We start from the raw sequence: 12039 nt of genomic DNA, 5'->3' as shown, positions 1-12039 counted from the left end.
ACCTCGCTTCTGTTTTTACCCTTCGGTACCATTCTGCTCACATGGCCTAACCTTGGATTGCACGACCACGTTAGCCACCAGCAAAGTACTGAGTGAACAAAACAGGAGGGCAGTAACCTGCGCGTTTTCTACAGCGAACTCCAAGCAAAGACCAGAGTCCCGTTTAGACTCTGCGCCTCCTAGTTTAGCAGCGCAAATACAAGTAAGTAGGCCTCAGTCTCTATTAATCTGTGACAATTAAGAGCAATAATGATTCAAATCAAACGTGAGAAATGATAATTCATAATGTGGATAACATTTAGATTGAAATATGTATGAGAATAGATTGTATTAACACATTTCTATTTTACTTTATTTTTCTCAACCTCCAAAGAGTTTATAATTTATTGGCTTCAGGGCATGGTTCTGTCAAAACATACAATGAAGTTCATGACAAAACCATAAAATGTTTGATAGCTAAAATATATATTTACTGATATCTATTTTATATTAATAATAGTGAAGCTGAGTGGATGCTAGTTGTAACAATAAATAAAAACCTACTGCTTTACAAGGTTTTTAAAAATACAAATACATTGAAATTTATGCTTTTTTTTATCGTTATCACGGCAAATAAAGTTAAAAGGTATTAGTAGTTTAAATTGCCAAGTAAAGTATTACCAAGGCAAAGAATAAAAGAAAATGAACAGGACAATGTCTTATTGAGGAACATGTGAAATTAATCCTTTTATTTAATGTACTGTAGTGTATATGCAAAAATTATGTATTGAAATTACAAGCTTTTTGAAAATAGAGTAGGTATATTAAAATAAACATTTGTCAAGCGACGTTCTGATATTACTGGGGGGCTATTGCATTGGGCATATGTCACTTGACAAATAGGCACCTCACAGTACCCCTAGCCCAAGGGCCTATTGTGTCTTAATTCGGCCCTGGTCTCGACTGTCATGGCAACAGTGGGTATGTCACTTCCGGCTTCCGTCATCCCGACCATCGCCATGGCAATGGTCAGGACGCTTTCTAAGCACCGCCACATCCTGGCAATGCTGGGCAGCCAGGCACGTGCGCACATAATTAAACAGCCTGCGGCCTAATTTCTCTAGTTATCAATTAATTAGGCAGCCTCTGGGGATACTTGTAGGGCAGGGCTCTGATTGGCTGCTTTCTGTATTTAAGGCAGGGAGGGCTTAGCCTCCCTGCCGGTTATAGCGATCACAGTCTGTGCTATTACTGGCCTGCTGTTTGTCTCCTGACTTTGGCTGACCTTCTGTTGTTACTCTTGCCTGTATCTTGGACCTTGCCTGTTGCTCTGACCTTTTTGCTTGAATACTGGACTCCGCTGTTTTCTTATGACCCTGACCCCTGCTTGGATACCATTTTGCCTGTCTGGTATGGACCTCTGACCTCGGCCTGCCACTGACCACCAGCTCCAGTCTGGACTAGCGCCTTCAGTTCCATCTGCGTTACGGCCATCATAGATGAGCTTTTACTACACTGAGCTTAAGACCGGGGGGCATCCAAGTACCTGTGAGCACATAAAGCTCTACGGGAAAGGCAGCTGCCAAAGGTGAAGACCTCTTCTACCTGTTCTATGAGTTTATGCTGCACTGGTGGCCATAACATTATAACCGGCCAGTGAAGATTGGAGGTAATTCTGCCATAGACAACAGCGACTCAAACCTTTCTCCAGCCCAGATCCTGGCTAATCAGATCCAGGCTATTTTTCAAGTTGTACCAGGCCTCTCATCGCTTGTCAGCTCAAGAAGAGGCCACCAGAAACCTGCAGCCTCAGCAAACCTCCTCTGGCGTCTCTCCGAAGCCGAAGTTGAATTTGTCCGATCGATTCTGGGGAAGCAGGCCCGCCTTCCGCAACTTTAAGGAGAGTTGCAGGTTATACTTTCGCCTGAGACCACGCTCCTCTGGCTCTGAACAGCAAAGAGTCGGGATTGTAATATCTCTACTCCAGGGTGATTCCCAGTCCTGGGCCTTGTTCTGCTGAGGAGTATTATGCAGAATTCCGGCGATGGTCAAATGATAGTGCCTGGAATGATCATGCCCTGCGGAGTCAGTTCCCCTTGGGCCTCACTGAGCAAATTAAGGACTCCCTAGTTCAGTATCCTGTACCTCCCTCACATGAAGACTTGATGAAGCTTGTCATCAAGATTGATCGTCGAATCAGAGAGAGAAAAACTAAACGGGAATCATCTATACCTCCTTGCTCACCACCCAAGTCTGGTCCTACTCTTCTGGATTCCCCTGAACCAATACAGTTGGGTGCTTACCATCTGCCTCCAGAGGAACATTCCAGACGATGCTCTCTAGGTCTGTTTGTATTGTGGCCAATCGTGCCACCTAGTTCGTTCCTGTCCTAGCAAATCGGGAAACGCCTAGACCTAAGCGCTGGTGAAGAGGTGCGCTTAGGTCTCCAAGTAATCTCTTCAGAAAACTCTCTGTTAGTCCCTGCACGCCTAGCCTTCAGATATCGTTCCACTGAATAGTCAGCCTTTCTCAATAGCGGTGCAGCAGGTAACTTTCTGGACATTCTCTTGGCTCAAACTCTTGGAATTCCTGAAGTCAAACTAGATTCGAGCATTACCGCCTGCAGCTTGGATGGTAATCCCCTGGTTGGGGGCTGAATACTCACTAAGACTCCATTGGTTCGCTTATCCGTAGGCGCTCTCCATACTGAAGAGCTCACATTCTTCCTGATCACCTGTCCCTCCACTCCTTTGATCCTGGGATATCCGTGGCTGTCATAATCCCCTTATTGATTGGAAAAGAGGGGAGATCATCCGTTGGAGTCCAGAGTGCTCTACTTCTTGTTTGACCCTGCCTCTCAGAACTCTGCAGTCTAATCCAGAATTGTTGCCTGCACTTCACCAGGACTTCAGCGACGTGTTCTGTAAACTGAAGGCTGACACTCTACCGCCTCATCGGGACTATCGATCATGTGCCGGGTTCAAAATTGCCCAAAGGGCGTCTGTATCGTTGTCTGCCCCAGAAAGTCAAGCTATGGAACAGTACTTGGAGAATCTAAAGAAAGGATTTATCCGTCCCTCCAAATCCCCAGTAGGTGCTGGATGTTTCTTCGTGGCCAAAAAGATGGCAGTCTGGGACCCTGCATCGACTACCGTGGCCTGAATAAAATCACAGTCAAAAACACTTACCCGCTGCCCTTGATTTCTGTTTTGTTTGACCAGCTCAAGTCTGCCACCATCTTCTCTAAGATTGACCTACGGAGTGCTTATAATCTCATTCGCATCAGACAGGGAGACGAATGGAAGATGGCCTTTAATACCCTCTCTGGGCATTATGAATATTTGGTGATGCCATTTGGATTGTGTAACGCCCCGGCAGTCTTCCAAGATCTAATCAATGATGTCTTGCGAGAATTCTTGGCTAAGAACGTGGTGGTTTACTTGGATGATATTTTAATTTACTCTCAGTCCTTGTCCCAGCACCACCAACAGGTTCGGGAAGTTCTGGAGAAGTTACGTCAACACCACCTCTACGCGAGATTGGAGAAGTGCGAGTTCGAAGACCCCAGGGTGGCCTTTTTAGGATACATCATTTCTTCATATGGTTTCTCCATGAACCCCAGTAAAGTCCAAGCAATCTAAGACTAGGTTCTTCCTACTAACCTCAAGGCGATCCAAAGGTTCCTTGGCTGCGCCAACTATCGGAGGTTTATACGCTCGTTTTCTTCCCTGGTGGCGCCTATTACTGCTCTCACCCGGAAGGGCGCAGACCCAGCTAATTGGTCTTCAGAGGCGTTGGCGAGCTTTTCTGCCCTTAAAGCTACCTTCACATCTAAACCCGTTCTCAGGCACCCAGTTCCGTTCATTGTAGAAGTAGACGCCTCAGATGTAGGAGGAGGCGCCATTCTCTCTCAAAGGGATCCTCAAGGCAAGAAATTGCACCTGTGTGCATATCTGTCCAGGAAATTTTCATCTGCCGAAATTAACTACGATGTTGGGAATTGAGAATTATTGGCCATCAAGTGGGCCCTCGAAGAATGGCGGCATTGGTTAGAAGGAGCAACTCACGTTATAACCATCTTCACTGACCACAAAAACCTTCAGTATATTCAGACGGACAAAACTCTAAATCCTCGACAGACCTGCTGGGCTTTGTTTTTCACCGAGTTCAAATTCCTCATCACGTACCGTCCGGGATCAAAGAATACCAAGGCTGAATCTCTGTCTCTGAGTTTTATGGCATGCCATCCTCAGCCTCCTGACCGCAACCTATAATTCCCTCAACCTCCACGACAACCGCTCAGCAGGTCATCCCGGATCCAGAGGACCATAGAAATACTTTCCCGCTGGCTTTGGTGGCCCACCTTGTCTTCTGCTGTGGAAAAATACGTCCGCACCTGCCCAGAGTGTGCCAGGAACAAATCCTCCAGAATCCGTTCTCCTGGTCAACTGCTACCTTTGCCAACTCCAAGCAGGCCTTGGACGCATATTTCTATGGACTTTATAGTCGACCTCCCATTGTCCTCAGGTCATAACACCACTTGGGTAGTCGTTGATCGTTTCAGCAAGATGGCACACTTTGTTCCCTTACCCAAGTTGCCGGATGCCAGAAATTTGGCCACCTTGTCCCTCACTCATATCTTCCGTCTCCACGGCCTCCCAGAGGACATTGTCTCGGACCGAGGGTCCCAGTTCATTGCAGTTTTGGAGGTCTTTTTGCAATTCCCTCGGAATCAAGATCAGTTTGTCCTCAGCTTACCACCCTCAGTCAAATGGTCAGACGGAAAGAACCAATCAATCCCTGAAATAATTCCTGCGCATTTATATTTCCAAGTTCCATGATAACTGGTCCTTTCTCTTACCCTGGGCAGAGTTTTCTTATAACAATTCTTGCCATTCTGCAACACGTACCTCCCCATTCTTCTGCAATCTCGGGTTTCACCCGAAAGCTAACTCTTTTTCTTCTGCTGTTACCGTTGGTGATTCTGGGACACCTACTATTATATCCTGGTTGAAGTCCGTCTGGAAGAAGGTACATTCCGCACTATGTCAAGCCTCCCTCAGATCCAAAAACCTTCGCTGATCGTCATCGTGTTCCGTGTTCATTGAAAGTGGGGGATCAAGTCTGGTTGTCCACACGGAACATCAAATTGAGGCAACCCTGCAGGAAACTAGGGCCCCAATACATTGGACCATTTTCAATTGAGAAAAGGATAAACCCAGTGGTGTTCAGGCTTAAACTACCACCCTCTTTAAAAATACCTGTACTGGGACTCTGAACCACTACCTGTGACCCCAACCTTTGCTTGTACCTGGATTCTGAACCACTGCCTGTAACCCTGATCTTTTGCCTGTACCCAGACTCTGAACCACTGCCTGTGAACCTGACATTTTTGCCTGTACCTGACATCTTCTCTAGTGCTCTGTCCAGTCCGTTGATCTCCAGGACACCTCACATTGCAAGTGTGTCCCGACTAGTGAGTGGCAGCAGGGGCACACGGTTGTAATTAAATTATTGCTGCCTCTTGAGTGGTTGTGGGTGGCCTGCTCTTGGTCCCATTTCTCCTTTCTCGGTGCTAACAATTCCTGCTTATAAGCTTTTACTACATTAAGTATTAGGGGCATACAAGTACCTGTGAGTGTGTTCAGTTCTATGGGAAAAGCTCCTGCTAGTTCTAAAAGCTCATGACAGTTACTAGGAAGCCATAACATCGTAAACGATTGTATCCTGGGACCAGTGGTGTAACAGCAATCTGACCTTCCAATGTTTGGTTTTGCTATTAGTTGTCAGCTGACTCGCATTTGCTCTCGCCGCATCATTTTTGTTTAAATAAAAACTGTGACCTTGTGCCTTTTTTAGTCTGAACATGCGAAGGAGGTTGGGTGCAATAAAAGGGAGCTATGAACACTATTCAGTTTATTATTTTTTAAATTGAATGAGAGAAAGCAAATGTAATGATGACAAAGTAACAAAATCCTTCATTAAGACAGCTCACTGCAGACTTTGGTCAAAATTGGTGAAAATTGGTACCGTTGTGAAGGGATCATTAGAAAATAGACTGGAAATGAATGTTATTGCTATAAATAGTAAGTTAGGAGAAAAAACAGTTAAAATGACATTATTTTACCTATTTTCCCAATCTATAATTAAATCCAGATCCAACACTAAAACCAAAACCTTTCGCGTTTGTTCAATAAAAGTGGCAATAAAGTCCAAACCCAAATGTGGGTTAGAATCGACACCGGTTTTGAAAGCGAAACATGAAGGTCAGCGCACTCTCTAGTTAATTCTAACATCTGCAAACCAACTACAATGTATGGAGGGTCCAACAATTGTACAGAATTGCAGGATTTAATTCTAACAGCTACAAACCAACAATATATTTACAATGTTACAATATTACAGCCACAAACATTTCTACAAACCAAAGACAGTTCCATTCAAACACCACATTGCTGATCATTCTGACCATATCATGTAATATTTCTAGCCCTTCATCTTTACCCAATGTAGCTCATATAATACTTGGTTGTCCAAGTGGATATCTGTAAGAGAGAGATTTTCTGTGTGTGTTTGTGTATCACAGGTCACCCCCAAAGGTAGGGCGGAGTCTGAACACAGGATGCCTTAAGTCATGTTAATTAACAATCTCATAATTCTACAGCAGAAAAAACAGGTTTCTTCAGTTAAGGTGGGGGAGGAGGTTGTCCAGGAAAAACAGTTCCTTTTTCAATAGCTAGTAAGGAAGGAAAATGGAATATATAATAATATATATAATATTCATCATTCTATTTGTTTGCCTGACATCATTTTAACAACAATTTACCTGGCAACGATCTACGGGGGAAAGAACTGCCCTCAAACTTCATGTACAGTGATGAATTCTGCAAATAAATGAATTGTGTGAGGATCCAGGGAAGTTAACTGAGACATTGCAAATCGTTGACTGGCACCACAAACCATCTGCACATTTATTGAGTGGAAGTTCGGTTGTGAGCGACATATGAGTGCAATCAATAGCATCCAGGACATTAGAATCCGTGCAAAGGCATAAAATTCAGTTTTGACCTCCCACCACTCGGTGTCAGACTGCAGGATATTTATAAATCGTGCAGTGTGTTTATTAAGGTTCTCAATTATCTGGAAAAGCCCCCTTGAAAATGTTAGTTGGGAAAAATCAGCAATTACAGACGTTGGTTGAAAAGTTCCTGCAAGAAAATGTAATGTCCCAAGCAGCTTTGCCAATCCTGGCACTGCACAATATGTGGGGATTTCTGGTTCCAAGTCAGCTTTTAGGAGGTTAAATAGGGACAAAATTGCATCAGAGGATAGGTAAAACAGTTTTATCACCTGCTCTTCAGGATTCCCATTAAGCAACCGACATGTGTGGTACAGACGGGGCCTGGGGATCTGACATATGGGCTCGACTAATGCAGCCATTGCAGATCCGGCAGCCATCTCTCCCTCACTCTGTCCGTCATGCACTGCTGCAATCTCCTCACTTTCAACCACATCCTCACCTTGCAAACCATCATGTGCACACTCCTCCATACACGCTATTCATATCAGTGGCGGATGCGGGGGGCAAGGGTGGGGGGCGCGATCAGGGCAATCGCAGCATAAGTCCTTTAAATTTGGGTCTAAGACGCCGATCAAAACGTGTGGAGGGGGCGCGGCCAATCGCAGGCGGTGGGCGTGGTTTTCTCGACCAGCCAATCAGAATGAAGGAGTGTGATTATGCAAAATCGCCACAACCTAAAAATTACGTCTAGGTCCGCCCGATTCATATACAGCAAAACTGTGTTCCTGAATTATAAAATTTACAAAATGCTAAAAAGGGAAAGTCAATAAAAAATTGAAACTATATTCTACACAATAATAAATAAGAAATAGTACACAAATCTGTTATGCAAGATGGTAGACAATCTATCCCCTGTAGTTTTCCTCAGTCAGTTGTCAATAATTTGTCAGTTGGGAATCTCTCTGATCAGTAGAGTGAGGTATGCAACCCCCCCCCCCCCAAAAAAAAAACCCACTAGCTATTTAAAAGTGGCCTGTACCACTTTCTTTTTTCCATAGGGGATGCAATATTTACTGTAATAAATATGTAATAGCTTTATTATTACAATATTTTATAACATTTTACTTAACAGAAATTTTCCCTACTTTTTTTATAGTCAATTTTTTTCTGTAAAGTTTATTAAAAATATATTAGTCTAGGTTAACGCTTTTTCACCACCCTATGAGGTGCGAACCAAAACAAGCTATTTTCTCTTGTATGTGAAGAGATGATGTTGATCAATTGAATAGCTTATTTTGGCCCTGCCTGTACTTGTTATATGGCTATCACTTAAGTAAAAAAATTGTTTTATTTGGTCATTATTACGGGTGATAAAAAGTGAAATAGAACACTGCGATTTCAAAATAACGCATTTAAAAATAAGTTATTTTACTGTAATAGAATAACCCCCTCTAAGAATGTTAAATAGGCCAAAATGGGGGTGGTGGGCTCTAAAAAGTTTGTATGATGTCATAGAGCATAAGGTCTAAGAACACAAACAGTGGGACGTATCCAGAACGTCATAAACTAAACGTGTGGAGAGATTTATTAGTTAAAAAAGAGTTTCATTTAAAAAAAAATACTAGATATGTGTTTTGAGTGAAAGGGAGATCTGTGGCAATTAAAAAACATAACTTCCTGGAAATGACAACATAACAGCTAGCAAAGAGTAGTATTAACAAAAGTAATTGCATTTTGTATCTCATGTTGTTTGTACTACTACTATTAACAATAGTACAAACACAACAACACGAACACTATATCAACACCGCATCAGGGTTTTTCTCGGGCAGCTTATTTAGGTGGGTCCTTGACCAGTCTGGCATTGCGTGGGGCAGCTCATGAAGCGGGGTCCTCATTGAGAACGAATCAGGCGTTTTGATCGGTCAGCTAATCCGGTGGGGTCCTTACCTCAGGCAGATCAGTCAGGAGGAGGAGGAGAAGATGGCGGACGTGTTGAGCGTTCTGCGTCAATACAACATCCAAAAGAAGGAAATTAACGTAAAGGGGGATGAAGTTATATTTGGCGAGTTCTCCTGGCCAAAGAATGTGAAAACCAACTATGTTATTTGGGGGTGAGTATTGGGGATAGTGTGGTCGGAAGAGATCCATCTGCATGGACAGTAGACACTGAAACGTGATTTCTAATGGACTGTTTATCTTTCAAGTTTACTGTTTAGCTATCTATCTGATCTCCAATTGAATATTGGTCTTTATGTTTTAATTCAACAATATATTTGTCTGGTAATTGAGTTGTATGCACATGTCTTGTCGCTATGAAAACACATAGTCCTATAACTTTTCCAGTTGTGTATCTGCTTTAGTTTTGTTACATACCACTGACCATTTCATTACGTTATCTGCCTTATGATATGAATTTTCGTTTTTTTATTTGTTTATATGGATTTAATGGTTTTGACTTAATGGCTTTATAACAATTTTTGCATGAATGCACTATGGATGTGTTTGTGTGTTATTGTTTTGGAATATTGTTTTGGCTAGCTTAAATACTATTTGTGAAACATTTCAGTACTGGACAGTTTTTACCTAATGAGGGTCCGATCAAGAATGATTTTCAGAAACAAGCAAGCTGACAGATTTGATTCTCTTTAAGTTTCAGTGCAGCTGTTGAAATTTAGATTACTGAATGTATGTTTAAATACTGTTCCAGTTCCCTATCTAATGCTGTTCTGCCAGTGTATAGTGTGTTACTTTCGATAGAGTGGCTATAGTTTGATTTTGCCCTGCAAGACACGCAAATACAGGGAGAACATACATATTCCACACAGCCCCATGAATCCTGCTTTGTGATGTCACAATGCTAACTAAGATGTCACAATGCTGCTAATATTTGTGTCAGTATAATGCTCTGTAAATACCGCCGGCATAGAATCTATTGATCATATAGATCTGTAGGATCTATGGATCTATATACTATGTTTATATGCAGTCCACAATGACAGCAATGACATACGTGACATGGAAGTAACTGAAAAAGGATACAGACGCTATTCTTGTGGTCCCTTCCATGCCGTGGCCCTCATTGCTGTCCGTGGTTTCAAAATCCCCTTTCTCGCAGTAGGTGGTATACTTGCTTTATGTTGGAACCAAAGTTATTCTGGTCATGTAGACCAGACCTTAAAAGTCTGGTTTGTGTAAGTTAACCCTTTCAGTGTCCTGCTATGCGTATGCGATCCTTTAAAGGTGATCCTTCAACAGGCAACTTCATAATGACCCAATGTTAGATGCAGATTATATAGAGCATACACAGACAGGTGTTATATTGATGATAAACTGTCATGCCAAACCACATCCAAAGGAACCTACTGTTAATATATCCTAGCAACAATACGGTTGATCAAATGGAAACAAAATAACATTTGTAAAATACACATTGGTCAATCCTCCAGGAAGATATTGAAGTCAAAATGATCTTTGAATATATTGTGAGCCAAAATATTAAGTATGTATGCAACCCCCCCCCCCCCCTCAATTATTTAAAGGGGCATTCTCAATCCTAGAGGATTCTAAATGCTTAATTTTAATCTTAAAATGCCTCGTTCAATGTTCACAAAGTTTTCTAATACTGACATATATACTGTACTTCTGAAGGACATTGTAGTTTGTTGCAAAGTTCATTGGCAATCCTGTGATATGTGAATCTATACTTTTTTTCTGTATAGAAACATGCAAATTTTGCACCCTCCACAATACATCCATGCATTAACAGATAGTTTACCCTTCTCATGGGACAGAAGGGACTAATTTAGATTTAAGACCTATACCACTTTCATACTGCCGCCACTGTATATGAACCTGGGTTATTGCTAGGGAACAGAGGCTCCAACAGAGAGAAATTTCCGGGTAGACCCTGTTCATACCTAACATGGGTCTCCATGGCAACAACACAAGAGGATCTCTGATTGGCTCCTCTTGTGATGTTTTTTTTTTTTTTTTCAACTTTATAATTGTTTGGTGAGACCTAGGTTGAAAAACCCGGGTCTCACCATACATAGTGCAGGCAACCCGGGTCGGATCTGGGAATTACCCTACCAAAAGTCCCGGGTTACCTCACTCCATTCATACTGCACCTTGACCCGGGTCGTCTGGGCTTGCACCGGCAAAAACCCGGGTTTTTGGCGCATTATGAATGGAGTATCGGGGGCGTATTTATGTACCACTGCATTTTATGAAAGATTGTGTTCAAACCTTATCGCATAGATAATGATTGAACTATCTTTTATTTATCAAAGACCCTACAAAGGAACAGCACTTCAGATAAACTGCTGTTCCTGTGAAGTAAAAACTTAACTTTCACTCCCTCTTCTCATGTGATGAAGATTGCGATCCCCTGTGTCCTCTTTTCACTTCAGTGCGCATGAGCCAATAAAAAACTCGGGCATCCAAACAGCACTGACATAAGGACCCAGGTCATGTGACAGGGCAGTACATGCGCTGTAAAGCTCTGCTCTTCGGAATAGAGCTGAACAGACATGAAAACTATCAAACTGTAGTGTACACCATAGACATTTATGGGGACTGCTATGTATTTTTTTAAAGAAAAAATGCAGAGCTGCAGTGATGTACCAATAATAAATTTGCAGGATACTTAGTTTTGTAGCTATTCCTCGAAAACTAACGAATTTGCAGGAAAAAAAAAAAGATTATATACACCGGAGCTTCTAGGGGCCTATTTATTAAAGTTGGGTTTCTAATTAGCACGGAATCAAGCAAAGGGTCTGATTTGCCAGATTTTCTTAATATAGTCTTCATTACTAAAATCTTTTACTCCAGAAATAAAACATAGGGTATGGAGAATCTGCCATGTTTATCAGTGTTAAATAAAGAAATTCTGTCAACCTAATACATAGCTTCTTAAAGTTTAGTCAAAAAGTGAGTTTTATTTCTTTTCTCTAAACCTCTCTGAGCAAAAGAGCTTCTCTTGCATAATCCTTATCTAAAGTACAGCTTTTCTTGTTTCTTAAAACCTGAATTTTTGG

At 42.1% G+C, this 12039-nt stretch overlaps 1 protein-coding gene across 1 annotated transcript in view; it reads left to right on the top strand.

Annotated features, from left to right (window-relative positions):
• Nucleotides 1-8940: 8940 nt before the first annotated feature.
• Nucleotides 8941-12039, top strand: part of CDC73 (cell division cycle 73) — a 69660-nt gene continuing 66561 nt past the window's right edge. The window contains exon 1 of the mRNA XM_075182657.1: nt 8941-9114. Coding sequence (XP_075038758.1) covers nt 8984-9114 — 131 coding nt within the window. The 5' untranslated portion in view covers nt 8941-8983. The remainder of the gene's footprint in view (nt 9115-12039) is intronic.

This window comes from Mixophyes fleayi, chromosome 8 (genome assembly GCF_038048845.1).
Source record: "Mixophyes fleayi isolate aMixFle1 chromosome 8, aMixFle1.hap1, whole genome shotgun sequence".
NCBI lineage: Eukaryota > Metazoa > Chordata > Amphibia > Anura > Limnodynastidae > Mixophyes > Mixophyes fleayi.
Note: the sequence above shows the minus strand (reverse complement) of the source record. Positions and strands in the feature narration are given on the sequence as shown.